Genomic DNA, 21,466 nt, shown 5'->3' on the forward strand with positions numbered 1-21,466 from the left:
GACTTCATATAACAGTGTAATGTGGCCTGATATCATATTCAATAAAATTAAATGTTTTCAAATTTCATAAGCCAATTACAGCATATTTTTTAATGAAGTTAAGTACCACAAAGGATTCCGAGATTGTGTAACATACTGATTTGGTATCATGACTTCCTCCATGTTTTAATTTTCGGTGATTCTTCTGGAGCATTTGAAATAGCTTATCTAATTGAGACAAAATAATATTGGATTGACTTGTACGAATGTTATTGTTGAACCTCTTCTTATGTTCTTGGATGGACTTGTATGAATTTTGAAGATAGGTTTTCAAATTTAATATATACAAAAACCCAAAAGGGTAAATTACTTAAAACTACTCAACTATGGGTTTCATAATCTCATATCTCATCTTTTAAACATTGCAATTTCATATCTCAACTTACGAATTCGTTGCAATGTCAACCATTCGTTAACTTTTCTGTTAAATGCTGATGTGGTAAGTGTGGGGCCCATATTTTTCTGACGTGGCATAAATATTCTTATGTCATAACTGGGCGTATAATATGACGATTTTGAAGATAATTGTGGGCCAAACCATGAGACCGTCAAGTTTAAGGCCAGAAACAATAGTTTTGGCTTTTAAAATTGCGTTTTAATTTCTATAATAAAAATCAGATGTTTTGGTTTCCGTCTGATTAATGTCAATTATTTTTGTTTTAATTTTCTAAGGCTTTTGAATTGTCCAAGGGGAATAAATGGTTTATTTAAGCTATGTTTGTTACCCACTGTAATAATCTTTTCATTCAATCATCAATTAATCAATCATTCTTTGGGATTACTCTCCAAAACTGGTGGATTCCAGATTATCATTCTTCAAAGGTTTACGCTTGTAATTTTTATTAACTTCGTGCTACGTCAGCTTGCTGCTCATCCCACTCTCATGCTCTAATCAAAGCCATGCACTGACTCCTTCAGAGATATCAGCCCAACACCAAGAGTTGTTAACGAATTTCCGAGGACAATGAGGTTCAATTAATTGCAGATCGCATACAAGCTCATCCGAGAAAAATAGATAAAAATAAAGAGGTCGAACAAGGGTGGACAAAAACCATCACCACCTGGAAAGACAGATCAAGGGCAAGGAATGAAAGGGCTGCTGTGACACTTGTTGTTGAATTAAGCCAATATTTGCAGCATGGAAATCACTAACAAGAAGAATGCCAATAACCTTCCGATTATCGGACCCGAAGCTGAAGAAAAATTGTGGGCACCGACCGAGAACGCCTGCGCTGACTTCTCATCCTTCAGTTTGATACTTGAAGTGCCTAAATCACGACAAACCGAAAAAGTCATAAGAATAAAATGCAACATAAAACGAAACACTGTAACAAATCAAACACTGAATGGAACGCTACTCACAGTTGTAGTCAGTCCACCCAATGGCCTGGTTTTCGATATCATACAAGACTAGCTTATTCGAAAGTACCAAATCTGCAAGGTCGGAACAATTACAATATTTGACGTAGGATTCAATTCGCGTGAATAAACCAACTAATAAATATTTGTTTTCTTGACTTGTGATTCAAACCCTACCTCCCAGAATAGTCATGGACTTTCCGCCTTTAGATTTCATGGAGTTGGGTTGCCAACCAGAACACCAGACATCATCCTGTGTACAATGTCATGATAAATGTAAAATCTAAATTAGTCAACAACTCATGGAACAAGGTCAAGGTAATTTACTTTTGTTCGAGAATCTAAAACACTTGCCTTTAACCGGAACAGATACTCATGAGGATATGCAGTCAACACCACAGAATTCTTAAAATTAAACTTCACAACGGGAAACCCATCGTCTACACTGCATGAAAAACGCACAAGGAAAAGTAAAGTTAGGTTTCAACAAGCGTCGCTCCTCTACGTATATTCACATGATTTGCTCAAGTTAATCAACAAATTCATTAGCTAAGATGAAACAGCTTACTTTCCGGAATACTCAAAACATGTAAACTGCTTGTCAATAATATGTTTTTTCAATCCAGACTGTCGAGCATATATCTGATTTACCAACAAAATAACAATGTGAGGTTTTTCAACCAAAAAAGGAAGCAATGTAGTCATTTAGACAACAAAATCCAAATGAAGGGAGTTAAAGAGCTTCTGTGACCACCTTTTTCATAAAAGGTTCATAAACCTCCGGCGCAAGATAAGCCAAGGTTGTTCCACTGTCAATTACTGCCCCGTTCCGGTCTTCAAAAAGGCCAAATAAATCTGTTGGAAGATCTACAACATCGCCACCCACCTCAATGGACTTCACCGTAACAGTGTAATGTGGCCTGAGATCATATCCAATAAAAGTAAATAATCACAAATTTCATAAGCTAATTACAGCATATTTTGCAATGAAGTACTACGAAGGATTCTGAGATCGTGTGACATACAGATTTGGTATCAGCGGAGTTGTGTTTTTCACTTTTGGTTCCACCACTTCCCCAATTGCCCAGATTCCACCACCTTTCACGTTATCCAAGCAGTGTGCGAATTCTTTTTTCACCTTTCCAGAAGAAGATAGCTGCGAGATCACGGATGCATTTGCCTGTCCAAAACCAAGTATTCCATCAACTGCTCCGGGAGATTTACCAAGATTCCCAGATTGTTTAGCTCCACACCTATTCCACAAGAGATTTAGCTTAATAACACAGCAAGAGCATATCAATAATGAATTATACAAACTCAAAGTAAGCCAACCTCAAACAGACAACGGGAAGCAACAAAAAAGACACTGAAAGTAATCTAGTTTTTATCTCATATTTATGCTAGTATCAGTATGACCATTGTGCAAAACTCACCCGAATACTATGGTTCCATTTGTTGAGGTTGTTTGATGGTTTCCAGTGACTTTATCAAGTTGGATATTGTCCTTGACATAGTAACCAGCAGTTGTGCTTCCATCTCCGTACGAGATACTATAATTGCAAAGCATATCTGCCTTGCAATCAGGAAGTTTACCTTTGAATGAGGAAGTGCAGAACTCTTGATCACACGTAACCTTGCTTGAAGTTGAAGAGCTCTTCGGATCGTACATTGTCAGCTTAAACTGTATCACAATAACTATAACGATAAGTGCTGTGGCGATCATCAAGTAGCTAGGGCGAAAAAAGAAGGCAATGGAAGAGGCAAACGTACACCAAGATTACTTTTAGTAGGACAATTGCTGCACTCTGCACAATTCACCCATAAAACGTCACTTCCGGTATCAACTTGCACATGAAAGTCCTTTGAAGGGGAGCCAAGTCCAATTTTCGCAATGTAGAGCCTAAATCCGGCCAAACATAACATGTAAACCAATATTATATAAGCATCCAACATGCAACGCAAAATTGTAAATGCAATCTGTAAGTATCACAAAACTTAAATTGCACCCAACTGAAAACTATGACTACATAAGTACACGTGATGCAACCTACAAAACAAACTAATAAAACCCAATTCAAAAACATTCTCACTTCAATATAACAGGTGAAATTCAATCCAAAATTTAACCTTAAACCTAAAAACAGACTAGCAAACTGCAAGAACAGATTATTATTATTATTATTATTTTCAAAAGGAGAAAAAAGAGACGAGAAATCTTTAATTGAGACAAATAGGTTGTAAGTTCTAACCTTAATTTACCAAAGCTCCCAACTCCCATTACATGGAAAGGGGAGTTGGTTATAAATATTAAACTTTTTTTGGACAAAATAAATATTAAACTTTGAATACAAATATATTTTAATACTGTAACAGAGGATTTAGGTTAAGTCACAACAATAATAATTAGGTATCGAATTGTAGTAATAGCGGAGGATACAATTGCATATTAAGTTAAGCAAGTAGATTATATAACTTCAAAAGTAGAGAGATTGCCTTAATTTGTCAACATTTCCCTTAGCAATTTAGCATTACTAACTAATGAAATTTGATATTTTCGTTTGTTTTCAGAAGATATGGAATCAATTGTGGTTGGAGGAAAGCAATTACGCACCCGGCTTCAGAAGGATGGCCATTGCCACCTAATTGCAAATCGATAGCGGAGTCTGAGCCGGCGAGAAGCCTCTGGTGGCGGAGAGCATCATGCTCTTTCCATGCACTCAAAGACACTTGCTTCCCAGCACCCTTGAACTTATGGCTCACCGGAAACACCATGTTACCCGACACATTTAATGCCAATGCGAACAAAACCACAAAACCAACCAACACGGCCACCCTTGTCCTTGCTGTTGCCGCCATTTCGAAAATTTTGTCACTTAACCAAACCCAGATTGAAAACAACTCGAAGATTCAATCTTTGAAAGAAAAAAAATTGCTTAGAAATGTGGGTTTTGTGGGAAAATCATGGCCGAGTTGGCTGGAGAAAACGAGCAGGCAACAAGGTTGGTGGCCCTGTGGGGAGAGGGGGAGAAAAAGCATATGCTGTATAAACAGCGGGATTATACAGCAAAGAAAAACAGAGAGAGAGAGAGAGAGAGAGAGAGAGAGAGAGGATGAACGAGATTGATGGGGGTTTCCAACGGCGAAGGACACGTCTTTCCCAAATAGTAAACAACGTCGACCTTTGTAGTTGTCTTACTTTTTTTGTCGTCATTTCACATTTGGTATTTTGGTTTCGTTGTCGATTTTCTGGTATGTTGTCTGTTTTGTGTTTAATGTTTTTCTTTTAGTTTATCTTTAATTACGCGGATTTCTGTTTCCTGTTTATTCTGGATTTTCTTCGGTTTTGGTTTTGGAATTTGGAGGGACACCCTAAATCATTTGCTTTAGGCCCCTCCTCGTCTCTCTCTCTCTCTCTCTCTCTCTCTCTCTCTCTCTCTCTCTCTCTCTCTCGATCTAAATTGTAACCTAAAAATTCATTGTCTTATGAGTTATGAAGATAGTCAACCGCACAGCCCATCATCACTTTATTCCCATCACGACGCAACCCATGATCCCAACCACTCTGCTTATCAGCTTATGCCATGCTTGGATGATTCACGCACATGCCTAGCTCATATATTCTTACTATTACCCGTCAAATGTGCTAAATGACAACGATCTGTAGTTGCTTGAAAGCCGTTAAATTTCTCATTTCTTAATGTCGGTTGAACGAAACCAATTAGGATTTAATGTTTTACAGAGTAAATTCGAATTTGAGAACTAGTTTTATTTTTATTTTTATGGGAAGTGAGATTTTCACATACAATTTTTTTCTCATGCACATCTATGTTTATTTTTTTACTTTTGGGCTGAAATAAATATAAGAATAATCAAGAGACATAACATAAGTAAAGTTAAGTTGTGTCGGAAACTATTTTCTTTTCAATTTATGTTGACAAGGCAAAGCATACAACTTGAAAAATGATCAACCAAATGACTTTGACACCACTAAGTTTCTCATTACAAAATAAATATCCCATATAAATATGACACCGTCATTTCCTCCCCATCACTATGACGTCCCAAAAAGCTCTCCGTCCCCCTCCACACCACTCATTCTATCGCTACAGTTTGCTAAAACAACCCACAAAATTTGAACTCTTACATTGACTGAAATACCCTGAGATTTCCCACATCAAACCGAAAGCCAAAGGTGGCATTCAGTCATTCAGTCATTCAGTCATTTTGCTTGAACAAACTATTCTAAGCGACGAAAATACCCCCAACTTCCCACAAACAGCCCAAAACGTCAGAGGGCAATGCTGTCATTCCACTCTCACGATCGCCATGCCTTCATCCACACAAAAAGTTGGGTGAAGTGACGAAAATGAAAGCGGATATCTTATAAAATCCCACGAACACGGAGGGCAAATCAGTCATTCCAAATTCACCTCTCTCCTCCGTAATATAGTCGTTTGTTAGTTTCTTCTGGCTGCAACTGATTCACTGGGCTCTCCTCTCTTCTCCATCACAGAAAATGGATCTGCAGTCAGCCGCACTCTCTCCTCGCTCCGCCGGCGCATCCACATCCCTACCATGCGCCGCCAAGTACCCGATCATTTGCTCCTCCTCTTCTACTCCCAGTTCGAGCACCAGCAGAATCTGCTTCCTTTCGCAGAGGAAGAGTGCGGCGGTGGGAATTGGATTGAGTAAGAAGAAGACGGATTCCTGTAAGTGTACGGTGAGGTCGAACTTGGACACTGTCGGTCCCACTGTGAATGTGGGCCAAGTCACGGAGGTCGACAAGGACACCTTCTGGCCCATCGTCAAGGCAGCCGGCGACAAGACCGTCGTCCTTGATATGTATACCCAATGGTATGTCTGTTTATGCTTATACTTCAACTTTCTGATTGGTCTCCGAGAAAATCCAAGCATAAATTCAAAAGAAAAGGAAACGAAAAGTAAGAAATCAAGAATATTTAAGTATGTTTAGGCTAAGTTCAGACAAATTTGGCCAATTTATCAGTTTAAACCAATTGGAAGTAGACTTTGAAAGTTTAGGATTTTTCTTTAGCGGAATTTCAGAATGTTGATTTCAGCTCAAGATTTGGTTTCAGATAGTTGTTGGTGCAAAAAATGTCACGTAAAAGCAAAAATGTTGTTTGAGTTTGTGGACTTTAATCGTGACAAGTTCTTGTGTGGAAACTGGAATCGTATGGTCCTGCTCTAAGTTGCTTATGTAAAATATGTTCTTACAAATTTTTGAGATGCTAGTCCCCATATCATTCCCATGTACGTGTGATTTGAATGTAGGGAACTTTAAGAAAAACTTTCAGTAATGTTCACTTTAACGAAAAACCATATTTTCACACTAAAAAGTCAATCCTGGTACTATTAACTTGACCCTTTATTTTGTCTTTATCGTTAAAACTCAAAGTTTTCAAGCATTTTCATTAGTTATCCTTTGAAATTAATCCTATTTTGCTAGGTTAGGTAGGTTGTTTGGATTAGAGAAGCCCTTGGAAATGAACTATTGTAACCAGTTATGATTCTTGTACCGATCCCGGTCATCTTCTTGGTTAATTAGGCTACCTGTTTGTTGATTTTTTTCTTATTTGCCGCCAGTCCCGTCATTATGACTATCGAATTAGATGACTTAAAAGAGCACTGATCCTTTCCCTATCAACTTTCTTCATGATATCAGTTCACGAGTCCATGAACAGTTTGTTTGAATGCAACCTCAGCGACGTTATCTGCATCTAATAGTACAAGGCTACAAGCACAAGCCTTTCACACGAAGAGAACCAAGAGTACAGCGTGCACCTAAATACGCATTTAAGATTACTTACTCCATTGTCCTGTGCAGGTGCGGTCCTTGCAAAGTGATGGCTCCAAAATTTCAAGAATTGTCCAAGGAGTACCTTGATGTCGTATTTTTAAAGCTTGACTGTAACCAAGAAAATAAGGTTGGTTCTATCTGTCATGGTTGAATTTGTTTTACTCAAGTGCGTCGCTGTGCTATGTCTCTTACGTTTAAAATGGTGATTGTTTCTTGTTGGCAGCCATTGGCGAAGGAGCTTGGGATAAGGGTGGTGCCAACTTTCAAGATCTTGAAGGACAACAAGGTTGTAAAAGAAGTGACGGGGGCCAAATTTGATGATTTAGTTGTTGCTATAGACGCTGTTAGATCGAGCTAAAACCCCTTAGATTATATCTCCATGAGCTGTTTATAACGTAAATAAAAACATCCGCCGGCCTGATTATTCTACTTGTATGTATCCATGTGACGTTTTCTTTGAAATTGCAGTGGAAATTTGAATGAAGAAATGTAAGCAGGTCCATAATGTGCCTTCTTAGAAATAGCATATGGTGTTCATATTATGAGGATTTTCTTGGTACATTACTACATTATAATAAGGATTTTAGGTAAAAGGTGGAGAGATTTTTTTGTACAGGATACGGTTTGGTACACCAAGTGTCAATGAAGAGAATGAGAATTTTTTTTTAAGTGTCCATCTGCTTATCAGACCATGTTCCTGATATACTAAAAAATCTATCAATCGTTTAGTTAAAATCCTTATTAAAATGTACCCAAGAAAATCCTTATCGTGGAAGTCTCGAACTTTCATTTAAAAGATAGTAAAATTTGTGGAAGCTTCTTATTTCTCCCTAACTTACCATAAATAAATTAAAAGCGTAAGTTTAGGTCTAGGCTTTTAAAAGAAAAGAAAAGGCATAATAGAAATATGATAGCCAGCTAACAGGGGCATCTTCCGTGGGGTTGCCGGAATGTTGGAAACTCACACACAACCCAAAATTGCCAGATTCGAATTGAGAGAAAAAAGGAAGAAAAACATGATAAATGAGAAAATTCGGTACAACCACCGATTTTCATAATCTCGGATTTTATCTCTCAATTTTCCTTTAACTTATGCAATTTAGATATTAAAATCAAATAAACTAGAGAAAAAAAATGAGAACACCTTCCTCATTAAGCACATGACCTTGTATAATTACATAAAAACATTACGTGTCAATACATCGTTGGATTGGAATACTACATAACAGTGAACTCATTAACAACGCGTTTCTTTTAGAAGATAGAGCATTATTCAAACTTAAATGTTAAAAACCGCACTGTCATGACCAACGTCCAATCTCGCATATGCAAGAAACTACAAGAGAAATATAAATGCCCTAATGTTCGCCGACAATTACACTGCCACCCTTAAAAAGCTTGGTGGCCTAGGTATAATTACATAAAAACGTTACGTGTCAATATATTGTTGGATTTGAATGCTACATAACAATGAACTCATTAACAATGCGTTTCTTGTATAATTAAATAAAAACACTGTCATAACCAACGGTCAATCTCGCATATGCAAAAACTACAAGAGAAATAGAAATGCCCTAATGTTCGCCGACAATTACACTCCCACCCCTAAAAAGCTTGGTGGCCTTGGTATAATGTTTGCAAGCCAATGAAATGACGCCACCTTAACACAGTGATGCAAAGCTGAAAGACAATAACACCCTTCAAATATTTATAATATAACACCCATAGCTCCACCCAGCCTCTGCCGAGTCTGCAGTGTCTCAATCAAATAGAGAAGATTTGTCGGTTAAAAATTCAAATCCCAAAAGAAAGTCAAGGGTCAAATTTGACAGGTAAACTTTTCTTAATCCATCCTCTTCTCTTTCTCTCTCTAAAACCCAGAACAAGTCGCAGAAGAAGGAGAAGAAGAGGAAGACGAAGAGGAAGAGAGAGAAATCAGAAATGTGTGGGATATTTGCGTATCTGAATTACGACGTCAACAGAGAGAGGCGCTACATTCTTCAGGTGCTTTTCAATGGCCTGAGGCGTTTGGAATACCGGGGATACGATTCCGCCGGGATTTCCATCGATCATTCTTATTCCTTCGATCCAAACACCCCCCAATCTTCCCCGCTTCACCCCCTCGTTTTCCGCCAGGAGGGAAACATCGAGACCCTCGTCAAATCCGTATACCAAGGTAACTCCTTCCATTCTCAATCTTTCTATTCTTGTTCCTTATTTGTTTCTTTCAACTTTCTCTTTGGTTGCCGGGAAAATGGCGGAAAAAATTAACTGGAAACTTTGTTCGGAACGAAAATTGACCCAGAAAAGTGGTCCGGGTTAATTTGGCGGGTCAACCAGTGAGAATGATCGTAGGTTGAATTTCTCTGCGTCATTCCTTTCCGATGAAGTTTTGATTGTTAAGTTGTTAATCGGGATAATATTTTTGTACATTCTGTTTGGTTGCCGAGAAAACGGTGTAGAAAATTAGCGGTAAACTCTTTTTGAACAAAAATTGACCCAGTTAAAGTGGTCAGGTATAATTTGGCGGGTTAACCCAGTAATAGTGATCATTGTTCGATGAAGTTTTGATTGGTTAAGTTGTTAGTGGAGTGGGGTTTATAGAGCAGACAATGGCAGCTTAAGCTTACCTACAGAATGATAATTGTAACGCAAAAAAAAAAAAAAAAGAGCACATAAAAAAAGTTTAGAATTTGGACCTTTTTCTTTCTTGTGTAAAGATTTCTATATCTTGCAAGCAGTAGTTTCTTTAACATCGGTCTCTTTGACATTTTCCTTATGCTGTGACAAACCTTATGGGGACTACGAATTGTATTGCCCTAAAATCATAAATAAATATGGGTAATAGGATTTTGAATTCAACTTTCGGGGTTTTGCAAAGTTCTCACAACTAAGAGAAACTAATCAAATGTTAACGTTGGTTTTGTAAATCCAGAGGTTGCTGAAACAGATTTAAATTTGGAAGAATCTTTCTCTCACCATGCTGGAATAGCACACACCCGATGGGCCACTCATGGAGAGCCAGCTCCAAGGAACAGCCATCCACAGAGCTCTGGTTCTGGAAATGAATTTTTGGTTGTTCACAATGGAGTCATCACTAATTATGAGGTTTGTTTAAGATTTGTGCAGTGAAACTTGTTACGTGTCTCTTGATTGTTGTTTTGGCTTATAGATTAAACAGCCTCTGTCATCAATGGCTTATGCTGATTTACCTTCTTGTTCACTTTTTCAGGCCTTAAAGGAATCACTAGTTCGGCACGGATTCACCTTTGAATCTGAAACAGACACAGAAGTAATTCCAAAGCTTGCCAAATATGTTTATGATAAAGCTAAGGAAGGAGAAGGTAACTTTATATACGATTAGAAGTAGTTAAACATTTGCTTCATAAGTATAACTTACAATTTGGAATTCAAATTTTATATTTGCAAATGTTGAATTGAAATTTATATATAGTACATATGATTATTACTTGCAGTTATCGATTCAGAACTCGTGAACTGATATTTTGACAGTCTTATGTGCTTGTAAATTAGAAAAGAACTTATTAACTGAAATACTAAAAAGGTTTTCCCTATGAATTGTTCTTAGAGGCAAGAAGCACTTTATCACCCTGTAGCTCACATCTTCCTACCATATTTGCCCAAAAGACACAGTAGCTAAGGCAGGAAAAGTGCTTTCATTGGATATGAGTGCATTTTAGGATGAGTGCATTTTACTGTTGTTGGGGGTAGTATATAAAGCCAATCATTGTGTTATGCCAATACTGATAAACTGTATTTCCTTTTATTGTATTGTTTCTTGGAATACTTTTTACTGTTTCACATAAATCTTTGAAGCACAGTCTAGGCTGATATTAGAGTGTGATGTTTATGTTTCAGGTGACCAGACTATCACATTTAGTCAAGTTGTGCTTGAGGTTATGAGGCATCTTGAAGGTGCATATGCCCTGATTTTTAAAAGCCGGCATTATCCAAATGAGTTGATTGCTTGCAAGCGTGGCAGTCCGTTGCTCCTTGGTGTCAGAGTATGCTTTATTTGGAATTAATGCTTAACAGTTGTAGCTAATTTGAAGCTTCTAATTACAAGTGCCCACCACAGTTTCTCATTGACACTTTTGGCTTGATCTCTGTTAGGAATTTAACGAAAATGCTAGCGGTGGATCTGCATTTCACGATGATAATTTCCTTTCAAAAAGTGGACATCCCAAAGAACTCTTTTTATCCAGTGATGCAAATGCTGTAGTTGAACACACTAAAAAGGTTTTGGTGATTGAGGATGGTGAAGTGGTACATCTGAAGGTACTTGAGTATTGTCTTTTATTATGTTTTAATAGGACACATCCATTTTGGCATAATGCTGGGGGAAATTTGAGCTAGTTTTCTTACTCTAACATCATGCCGGGCCAAGATGTTATTGATTCTGGTTTCTATGCTAGTTGTGCTTAATTGCTTTGGAAACTTGAGCTATGTGCTCATAGAAGTTTCTTTTGTTTTTCTCCATTGTGGTGATTGTTTCAGGATGGAGGTGTTTCTATCATGAAGTTCGATAAAGGACAGCATGGTGGCCTTTCAAGGGTTGCATCTGTACAACGAGCTTTGTCCATTCTTGAGATGGAGGTTGAACAAATAAACAAAGGGAGTTACAAACATTATATGCAGAAAGAAATTCATGAACAGCCTGAATCCTTAACTACCACAATGAGGGGGAGACTTTTACGTGGAGGTTCCTGCAAAGCCAAGACTGTTCTCCTAGGTGGACTGAAGGATCACCTTAAAACAATTAGGCGAAGCAGGCGAATTGTTTTCATCGGTTGTGGTACAAGCTACAATGCTGCTTTAGCTGCAAGACCTATTTTGGAAGAACTTTCTGGTCAGTGTTTTTTGTCTGTCAGAAATCCTTTCCCGATTGTTTTCAATAGTTCTGATTCTTTTCTGCTTTATAGGTATTCCTGTCACAATGGAAATTGCTAGTGATTTGTTGGATCGGCAAGGACCTATATACAGAGAAGATACAGCTGTCTTTGTCAGTCAGTCTGGTGAAACAGCAGATACTCTGAGTGCTTTGGAATATGCGTTGGAAAATGGTGCATTGTGCGTTGGCATAACAAATACTGTTGGTAGTGCTATAGCCAGGAATACACACTGCGGTGTTCATATAAATGCTGGCGCTGAGATTGGGGTGGCTAGCACCAAGGTAACTTTGTTACTTTATTCTATTCTTGCTTTTGTGATTTTGTGTTTTAATATGACTGTCTTACCATCATCTTGAATAGGCATACACGAGTCAAATAGTGGTGATGGCTATGCTAGCACTAGCTATAGGAGGTGACACAATTTCTAATCAAGCACGAAGAGAGGCTATAATTGACGGTTTATTTGAGTTACCAAGTAAGTTCCAGCTTTTCTCTTCTTACCATGTCAACTGCAGTGCATTTCTTTATTGTTTTCCAAGAAGTAACTTGTAAGAAGTCATTATAAAATGACTTTGTGGGTTTGTTCATTACGTTCTGTGCAGACAAAGTCAGAGAGGTCCTGAAGCTTGACGGGATGATGAAGGATCTTGCACAGGAACTGATAGCTCAGCAGTCACTTCTTGTGTTTGGGAGAGGATACAACTACGCAACATCTCTAGAGGGTGCTTTGAAGGTAAAGGAAGTGGCCCTTATGCACAGTGAAGGAATACTAGCCGGTGAAATGAAACATGGCCCTTTGGCTTTAGTTGATGAAACTCTCCCTACACTTGTGATTGCCACCCGTGATGCTTGCTTCAGGTTTGTCCTGTCACAGACTCACAGTTGGGAACACTTGCATGCTTTTGCAAACGTACCTGATTTTCTTATTAATGACCTGTGGTAATTTACAGTAAGCAGCAGTCAGTTATTCAGCAGCTTCATGCCCGCAAAGGTCGACTCATAGTAATGTGTTCAAAAGGAGATGCTGCATCAGTGTGCCCTGGGGGGACTTGTCGAGTGATTGAAGTTCCTCAGCTTGAGGATTGTCTTCAACCCGTAGTTAACATTGTTCCATTGCAGGTATTTATGCATTTTTCTCCTGGCTTTATATTGCACATAACATTAGTATTTAGGTTGGAGCTTCTCATGCCAGACTTTAATGCTTAAGCCGTATTTACTTTTTTATTTATTTATTTTATAATTATTATTAATAGTGTGACTCTGTATAGATAGATGATAGATGGATGGATAGTTCTTCTTCATTCGAACTTGTCCGGATCTCCCACAAAAATGTGATATCTTTGTTTTCTTTCCCTGCTGCAGCTGCTGGCATACCATCTCACCGTTTTAAGAGGTTTCAATGTGGATCAGCCTCGGAATCTTGCAAAGAGCGTGACTACGCAGTAAAGAAGTTGAATGGATGGACATACCTGAATATACTTGTGTGTGTGTTTTAAATTATGCTGAGGAACAATATTAGGACCTTTTGTTAAGAGAGATTATTTTGCTGAGGTTGTAATATATGTATGATGCTCTGCTGAGCTTGTACATCTTCGGCTTTGTAAATCTTTTGGTACTATGAACAATGCTAACCACCCTGCCCCTAATTGCATTTCGAATTAGATGCCTTGTATAAAAAGAAACAAAAGTGATTTTCATTTTACCTCCATCTATACCAAAAATTTTAAAAATCAGTGAAACGAGTGGAATTTTTAATTTTCGATCTTATAAAAAGGGAAAACTATTAAAAATAATTTGAAAATTTTGAATTTTAACGATAAAGATAAAATAAAGGGTAAAATGAATAGTATTATAATTAATTTTTTAAAATAAAAATATAGTATTTCGTTAAATTAAACTGTATCGGGAATTTTTCGTTAAAGTTATGGGAGTCCGTTTCGGGCAGAAGCAAAGCTAGTCAAGTCGAACGCCCTGAAACCCTAAATGCTAAAAGAACCCAGCCACCGCCTCCGCCTCCGCCCTAGCCCCCCCCCCCCCCCCCCAAAAAAAATTGTCGAAGAAAGAAGCAGCAGCAACTCAGATACTTGGCGGAAACAATATGGGCGTTCTTCAACTATTTGACGGCGGCAGCGACTCCGAGAACGACGACGTACCGCAGCTCAAAATCAATGAAGATTTCGCTCGCAGGTACGAACACAACAAGAAGCGGGAGGAGCTCCAGCGCTATGAGGAACTGAAGAAGCGAGGCCTCGTGGCTGACCCCTCCGATGCTTCAGACTCTGAACCGGATTTTGAATCGGACGACGACTACGTCCATGTCGCCAATTCCAAGAAGAGAGAATTGGAGTTTTTGGATGGTCTGCTCAAGGTGAAAAAGCATGACCCTATCTTGAAAAACAAAGATGTTGTTTTGTTTAATTCTGATGGGGCTGAAATTATCGGAAACAATGGAGGAGAGGGAGAGGGAAGGGCGAAGAATAGGAGGAAGATGTACTTGAAAGATGTTAACGCTAAGCATTTGATCGAGGACGGCCCGGAACTGGCGGAGGAGGATGACAAGAACATTGGTAAAAACAGTAAGGTCTACAACGAAGAGCAAGAGCGGATAAGGAGAGAATTCTTACAGGCCGCCGCAACCGAGGAGGATGATGATGGTGAGTTTTTGGTAGAGAAGAATAAGAATGCTGCGGGGGATGATGATGGTGATAGTGTTGATAATGATCAGTATGAGAAGGCATTGGATGAGTGTTTCCCCGAATCTGATGAAAATGCTATGTTTCTCAAGAAGTTCTTTAAGGATCAGCTGTGGAAGGAGGATAAGGATCCCGAGTTAAAGGAGGAGGATTTGGAGATGGTGTCTGAGGATGAGATGGAGATCGAAAGGCAGGAGGAGTATGAGCACAGGTTCCAGGAGAATGCAGGTGATCGGATTATGGGGCATTCCAGGCAAGTTGAGGGGTCGGTGAGGAAGAAGGTCAAGGCGAGGAAGGAGCAGAGGAAGAGCAAGGAGGAGAGGATGGAGATTGCAAGGTTGGAGAGGGAGGAGGAGTTGAGGCATTTGAAGAATTTGAAGAAGAAGGAGAATGACGAGAAGGTTAAGAAGATAATGGAGATTGCGGGACTTAAGGAGGGCGAGGTGTCTACATTTAATCCAAAGGAGTTGGAGAAGGAATTTGATCCACAAGAGTATGATAGGATGATGAAGAAGGCTTTTGGTGAGAAGTATTATCAGGCAGAGGATGCTGACTTAGAGCATTATAGTGATATGGACAAGGATGATGATGAGATTGAGAAACCGGACTTTGATAGGGAGGATGAGTTGCTTGGGCTTCCTAAAGGTTGGGATACTGTTGGTTCTGGTGACGGGTTCTTAGCTGCAAGGGAGAAGGCTTTGAAGCGGAAAAAGGAAAATGTTGGTGACCATGAGGAAGAGGAAGAGGAAGAGGAAGAGGAAGACGAAGTGGAAGAGGAAGGGGAAGAGGAAGTGGAAGAGGAAGAAGAAGAGGAAGTGGAAGAGGAAGAGGAAGAGGAAGATGAAGAGGAAGAGGAAGAGGAAGGAAAAATGAGTGAGGAAGATAAACAAGAGAAAAAGCGTAAATTAGCTTTATTGGAGAGAGCTAAGAAGGAGATGATGGATGAATACTATAAGTTGGATTATGAGGATACAATTGGAGACTTGAAGACCAGATTCAAGTATGCTAAAATAAAACCTAATAGATATGGCTTGACTACTGCTGAGATATTAGCGATGGATGAAAAGGAGTTGAATCAATATGTGTCTTTAAAGAAGCTTGCCCCTTATACAGAGAAAGAGTGGAAGGTACCAAACAACAAGAGAATGGAGATAAAGCAGAAAGCTAAGGAGATTTTCAGACAAGGAAATGTGGGTAATAAAAAGAATCGCAAGAAGCTGAGAATAAGTGAAGCAGCTAAGGGTTCAAGCTTATCAAAGGGTGCCGCAGGGCAATCATCAATGGCTGCCCCGGAACATGGGAAAGAACAAGTAGGGGACTCAAATGGTGATAAAAAAGAATCCAGGAGTGCTAGAAGAAGGCGTCTCCAAGCTGCACGAAAATTACCAGCTTCTAGGCTCATGGCATATGGGGTGGTACCTGTAAAATCTAAGAAAAAAGGGAAGCACTGATCTGAACCACTTGTTAAATCAGAGCAGTAGACAGGTAATTCTTTCACAAACTTATAACCTTAAGCTTATATCATACAGTGTTTGTTTCTTTTTTTTGTTGTTGTTGTCTTGCCCCTCTCCCTTTTTTGCATTGTATGTTTCTGTACTGGTTTAATGCTTTGATGTGGTTGCTGGAAATAAATTGTTATTGCCCCTAGTGCGTGGAAGCTCTTTGTAGGTCAAAGTCAGTCTTTTTCAGGTAAAATTGGTTGTAGGTATACAAGCTGATACTATAATGGGGGGCATGTCCTATTGTATGGTTTAGTCATTGGAAGGGAGAACATTGAATGGGTTAGGGCAGTGGAAAGGAGAAATTGTGCAATGGCATGCTGAACTCTGGTGAATGTTATCACTGTTGCACCTTAGATTTATATCTGTACTATTATGCTTGAGGAAAGGAAAAGCAAGACTGGAAGAACACCATGATTGAGTTGTACTAATGCGAACCGTAGTCATTTATAAAGTTGTGTATAGAACTAGAAGCCCATCCATTTCTGATGCATAAATATTTCTTTGCACAAGTGATGTTCATTGAAACCATACCGGTCTTTTAGTCATTTTCTGCGATTTCCTGTTTGTTAGCTAGGTTAATTCTTAGCCTTAGTCTCATACACTTTAGATTAAGCCAAAACAATGCCTTATTCTTTAATTTTGTTTACATATGTCTGTGGGTGGTAAATATTTCATAGCATCGGTGTGATCTCCTTCAATGTTATGGATTATGTAGACTGATGCTCTTTTTGGATTTCAGTTGAAGTCATACACGTTAGCTCATTTGGTTCTCATGTCCATAGGTAGTGGTTGTTTGGTATTTATAACATGAAGACGGACTACAATTTTGCAAAGGCGAAGTATATTGAGGGTTTTATTGAGTTGATAGCATAGCAGAGGCTAACCAGGTGAGAACAAGTTGAAAGGAAGACTTGTCGATTGAGATTGTCACTTTTTGTTTTTGCATTTTATGTAAACTTACGGTTTAGAAATCTAAGTAAACTAAAATCATCGTTGTTTTCCTGTTCTTGAATACAGCTATTTATCAATGTGGACGATATGCCAAGGGTTTCTTATGTACAATCTTGTTCATGTGTTCTATTACAATCAAATTGAATATTTCTTATTTTATGTGTTGACAAGTGATCTCCGCACATTTTTTCTTTGTTTTCTGCATGTCATCAATATACCATGGGAATTGGTTATACTACGTTGCAATATTTCAGTACCACACATACCCACTTTAAATGGCTCAATTGTCAAGACATGAAAAAGGAATCAAATTGGTTACATATGGAAACACAAACCCAAATTAGCTAGTTATCCATCCTGCATTCTATAACTTCCCACTTCCAACCCAGCACATATTAACACTATTTAAAAACACCCCAACGACACACTGTCTTTGTGTCCCCTCCCAACCAAACCAACCAAAAAAAAAATGTCGTTTTCCTCAAAACCTTTAAACAATCAGAACCGCTCAACAAACACAACAGAAACTCGCTCTCTTCTCTATCTCTCACGGTCTCACCCGGGATCACAGCACGAGGGTAAGAAGGAAAGATGGGTTCTTTCCCCAAATCCCTAAATTCTGAAACATGGGTTTTGATCCTCTGCGTCGTGGTCGTGGCGCTCCTCCTCCCCCTCCCTACCAGCCGATCTTCGTCGTCGAGCATCTACGACCACCTGCGGAAGCAGGGCTTGCCGATCGGCCTTCTCCCCAAAGGCATAACCGACTATTCTCTCAACGGCACCACCGGCGAATTCCGAGTGTTGCTAGAGCAGCCCTGCCACGCCAAGTTCGAGAGCCAGGTGCTCTACGATTTTAACGTTTCCGGCTTTCTGTCTTTCGGACGAATCGCCAACTTATCGGGCGTGTCGGCTCAGGAGCTCTTCCTCTGGTTTCCTGTGAAGGGGATCAGAGTCGATGTACCAAGTTCCGGCCTCATTTACTTCGACGTCGGCGTCGTCGACAAGCAGTTCTCTTTGTCCCTCTTCGAATCGCCACCTGATTGCACCGCCGTTGACCCTTCTGATCCCAACTTCAATCCTGCCGCCCAGGACACCAACCACTATTCCTCTTCCCCATCTGGGTCGTCGTCGTTTGAGGTTAATTCTTATAATCTTCTTCGTTTTGTGTCCTGGGGTTTTGTTGATCAGATTAAGGTTTCCAATTTTAGGATTTACTATGGTTTCATTATGTTTTTGTTTAGGAACAATGTTATGCTTTCTCAGCTAATTCATTAGTTAAAGAAAGAACACACATAATTTGCTGGTTGAAACAATTTGTAAGGAGTGGACAACTAGGCACGAACCAACCGTTAGGGTTTAGGGTGTGTGTTCAATTGAGATTTTAAAGGATTTTGACGGAGTTATAAGTCCATGGATTTGAGGGGGGTTTGGATTGACTTCCATAGACTCCACATGGACTTTGAGTGAATTATATATGGATTTTTTTGTCAGAAATTTATTATAGATTTTAGTGGATTCTAATAGACATGAGCTATTTAGGGCTCATTTGGTAGAAAGGATTAGATTGAAGGGGATAAACCTCTAAATTCAAGGCATATTGAAACTCGATGAGAATGATTTTTCATTGTGAGGGGATTAGAAGAGGATTAGACATGAAGAAAACTTCTCCCATCTAATCCTCCCACTGCGGAAAGGATTGGAATGGATAATGTTTCTTCTTGAGCAATCCTTCTCCTACCTCTAAGTTGGTCACAATTTTTTCGTTTCTTTTTTCAACATACCAAACTAGGCCTTGGTGATCTGATTTATGGGCGTTTCCATTAGTTTCAAATTTCCAATATCCGGAATGGTGGTGGGCCATCATGTGTGGTGTTGGTGGTAGTAGTATAGGTAGTGGTGGTGGACTAATAAAGTGTACACTAGTATGCAGGGATTTAATTTAGTGGAACATGGGGTGGATTGTAGAATTTCATGTAACTCACAAACTCTGGATAAATTTTGAGTCGACTCTTCCAATAACTGGACCTTTTGGTATACGCTTGATTCATGCGTGTAAATATGTAGCACATTCTTCCCTATTAATTTTTTGGGTTTTGTTCCGCCTCCTTTTTCTGTGTCTTATGTCCAGTTGAATTAAACTTAGAATCCATGCGGAAGATTTCATTCTTGTGAAAGCATTGAATACATTGTCAGTAGCTTCTAAGGGTTTGAACAGCTTTGTTGTTGCTGTAATTGTTGTCTGTCTGTCTGGAGGGTTTATGTATTATTCAATATTCATTGAGTATAGAACAATCTTGAGGTTGAAATTATTTTCAAATGTATATTCTTCTTGTGCGATGGACAACTAACATTACAGGAATTTTCATCAAGACAAAAAAAATTCTTTGGACCCGATATGTTACATGAATATACTCTTCCTTTAAAATTTCAAGTTAGTTTGTTTTCTGGCTGGTGATGTTAGTCTTGGTTTCATTTTGAGATTTTCAACTAGTCTGCAATTGCAAGGATTCATTATAGCGAACCCAAGCAGTATCAATCTGTTGAGGCATTTTGATCTTTGTTTGGATTAGTATTTACCTATTATTTTCTCTTTCTCCTCTCATTTAACTTCTTTATGCTGATATTTTGGGTGGTTTAAGAAATATCTGTTCTTCACTTTGTCAACTGTTGGTAGATGAGATTTAATATATAGAGCATGTAAAATTCTGAGTGGATGTGTGTAAGTTTACGATGTGATTCTTGTTTTTATGGATTATGAAATTTCATTAATTATCGCGCCGCCGCTTGATGTTTCCTTACCACTTTCAATTAATTTTTTTGTGTCTGATAGAGCTGGTGCTAAAGTTGTTGAATATTAAATTTGCAGAATGAATCACTGAATCTTGGGTATGGAGGTGGTCGGAGAAGTGAGCTGAGGGCTGATTCTTAGGTTGTGGAGGCGGAGATATGATTGAAGTTAACTCAATCAACTCTGGGGACTTCTATATGATTTTACTGCTCCTCTTTTCTCTGAAGTGGATGTCAAAGGTTCTAGTTTGGCAGGTCCTAAGCTTTAAGTACGTGTGCTTGGTTGCTTGCTATGCTGTATGTATATGTTGGTCGGGTACTTGTGTCTTTGCGGGGAAAATTAGAGCAATTTTGGTAAAGATGAGAGTGAATGTGGAAGAGGCAATGAAGATAGGGTGAGACAGGGAGAGATGGGATCATGGGTGACTAGTTTTCTTGAAATCTGTGCCAATTACTATATCATCTAAGTATTACATATTATAGATACAATGACATGAGTTCTGGATTGAGTTTCTTCTGTAAATGATATGGGTGAAAAAATTGATTTCTTTTGTGATAGTATATGTTGAGATTTTTTGGTTCCTCCGCTTGGCATGATATTCCCTTCTTTCTTTTGTCTATACATTTTGTAGCTTTACTTATGAAAATTTTGGTACTGAACTCATTGATTATTCAAATTGAGAGCTTGAAACTGTAGTATTATAGGAGTTGGATAAACATAGGGAGGTCAATATCATTGTACCACATTGTGGGTCACCGTCTCATCTTTATTAGTCGTGTTAATGGAGGGTCTTTTCGACCCCGATAGCCCCATAAGTACACAGCCCATAGGAACATAGGTCCAAAGGAACACAGGTCAAAAGGAAAGTCAATGTCCAATGAGCATGGAAAAGTGAAGCCGACCGCTTCAAGAAGCCCATGGCCTTCGAGAGTCCTGTCAACGATCAAGTCGAGCACTTCCTCATAAAGTGCTTTTCGAGCACCAAAGGTCAAGTTGTCAGTTGGCCACTGACAACTTTAAGGCACGAGATCCTAAGAACACAAGGAATGTGAAACGACTTCACGAGTTATGAGGTCACGCCTGTCTCCTGCACCTTAGATACAGGGCCACCTCGATTCCGCCACTAACCCGCAATGGACATGTGCTCCAAGCACATGTTCTTAACAGCACTAGCTCCCGACTCATGAGTCTGGCGATTGATAGGATTCTGATCCGAGCGACCACAGATGAAGAAGCCAATCACTAAAGGCACCCTATACTAGAAAGGCTACGCAACACCAAGGTGCCACCCTCAAACCCATGACCTATTATAGCCAAGCGCTACTTGTAACCTTGTTCCTAAATTTATCCAAGAAACTCAGTGGACGTGGTTTAGTTTTGAAAAGTGAACCATTTAAGTTGTG

General features: G+C 39.1%; 5 protein-coding genes across 8 annotated transcripts; 4 read left to right on the top strand and 1 right to left on the bottom strand.

The window, feature by feature from the left end:
* Nucleotides 1-958: 958 nt before the first annotated feature.
* LOC126592097 (aspartic proteinase 36-like) lies at nt 959-4,531 on the bottom strand. 2 transcript variants are annotated; one of them, XM_050257852.1, is made up of 11 exons: nt 4,010-4,531; nt 3,169-3,298; nt 2,832-3,079; nt 2,424-2,651; nt 2,153-2,318; nt 1,967-2,040; nt 1,753-1,843; nt 1,576-1,651; nt 1,402-1,473; nt 1,211-1,307; nt 959-1,100 (listed from the first exon to the last, which is right to left on the bottom strand). In XM_050257852.1, the coding sequence occupies exons 1-11, from the start codon at nt 4,252-4,254 to the stop codon at nt 1,094-1,096; spliced, it is 1,434 nt and encodes a 477-aa protein (XP_050113809.1). In that variant the 5' UTR covers nt 4,255-4,531; the 3' UTR covers nt 959-1,093. The 2 variants fall into 2 exon arrangements, with proteins under 2 accessions (XP_050113809.1, XP_050113808.1); XM_050257851.1 differs by having other exon boundaries at nt 959-1,307; nt 4,010-4,530.
* A 1,323-nt stretch (nt 4,532-5,854) lies between these two features.
* On the top strand, nt 5,855-7,737 carry LOC126594515 (thioredoxin F-type, chloroplastic-like). Its single transcript, XM_050260855.1, has 3 exons — nt 5,855-6,252; nt 7,244-7,343; nt 7,440-7,737. Exons 1-3 carry the CDS (start codon nt 5,915-5,917, stop codon nt 7,572-7,574), a joined length of 573 nt encoding a protein of 190 aa, XP_050116812.1. The 5' UTR covers nt 5,855-5,914; the 3' UTR covers nt 7,575-7,737.
* A 1,257-nt stretch (nt 7,738-8,994) lies between these two features.
* LOC126592775 (glutamine--fructose-6-phosphate aminotransferase [isomerizing] 1-like) lies at nt 8,995-13,787 on the top strand. Its single transcript, XM_050258556.1, has 11 exons — nt 8,995-9,392; nt 10,152-10,324; nt 10,449-10,560; nt 11,096-11,241; nt 11,351-11,515; nt 11,735-12,086; nt 12,160-12,410; nt 12,490-12,604; nt 12,732-12,987; nt 13,080-13,248; nt 13,492-13,787. Exons 1-11 carry the CDS (start codon nt 9,158-9,160, stop codon nt 13,573-13,575), a joined length of 2,058 nt encoding a protein of 685 aa, XP_050114513.1. The 5' UTR covers nt 8,995-9,157; the 3' UTR covers nt 13,576-13,787.
* A 284-nt stretch (nt 13,788-14,071) lies between these two features.
* LOC126592776 (uncharacterized) lies at nt 14,072-17,429 on the top strand. 3 transcript variants are annotated; one of them, XR_007612801.1, is made up of 3 exons: nt 14,073-16,307; nt 17,107-17,211; nt 17,342-17,429. XR_007612801.1 is itself a non-coding variant. In XM_050258558.1 (2 exons), exon 1 carries the CDS (start codon nt 14,228-14,230, stop codon nt 16,271-16,273), a length of 2,046 nt encoding a protein of 681 aa, XP_050114515.1. In that variant the 5' UTR covers nt 14,072-14,227; the 3' UTR covers nt 16,274-16,307; nt 17,064-17,429. The 3 variants fall into 3 exon arrangements, 2 of the variants coding, with proteins under 2 accessions (XP_050114515.1, XP_050114514.1); XM_050258558.1 differs by having other exon boundaries at nt 14,072-16,307; nt 17,064-17,429; XM_050258557.1 differs by having other exon boundaries at nt 17,107-17,429.
* A 340-nt stretch (nt 17,430-17,769) lies between these two features.
* Nucleotides 17,770-20,623, top strand: LOC126592778 (uncharacterized). The gene is made up of 2 exons (XM_050258560.1): nt 17,770-18,412; nt 20,142-20,623. The coding sequence occupies exons 1-2, from the start codon at nt 17,867-17,869 to the stop codon at nt 20,202-20,204; spliced, it is 609 nt and encodes a 202-aa protein (XP_050114517.1). The 5' UTR covers nt 17,770-17,866; the 3' UTR covers nt 20,205-20,623.
* Nucleotides 20,624-21,466: the final 843 nt, after the last annotated feature.

Source organism: Malus sylvestris, chromosome 12, assembly GCF_916048215.2.
Source record: "Malus sylvestris chromosome 12, drMalSylv7.2, whole genome shotgun sequence".
Lineage (NCBI taxonomy): Eukaryota > Viridiplantae > Streptophyta > Magnoliopsida > Rosales > Rosaceae > Malus > Malus sylvestris.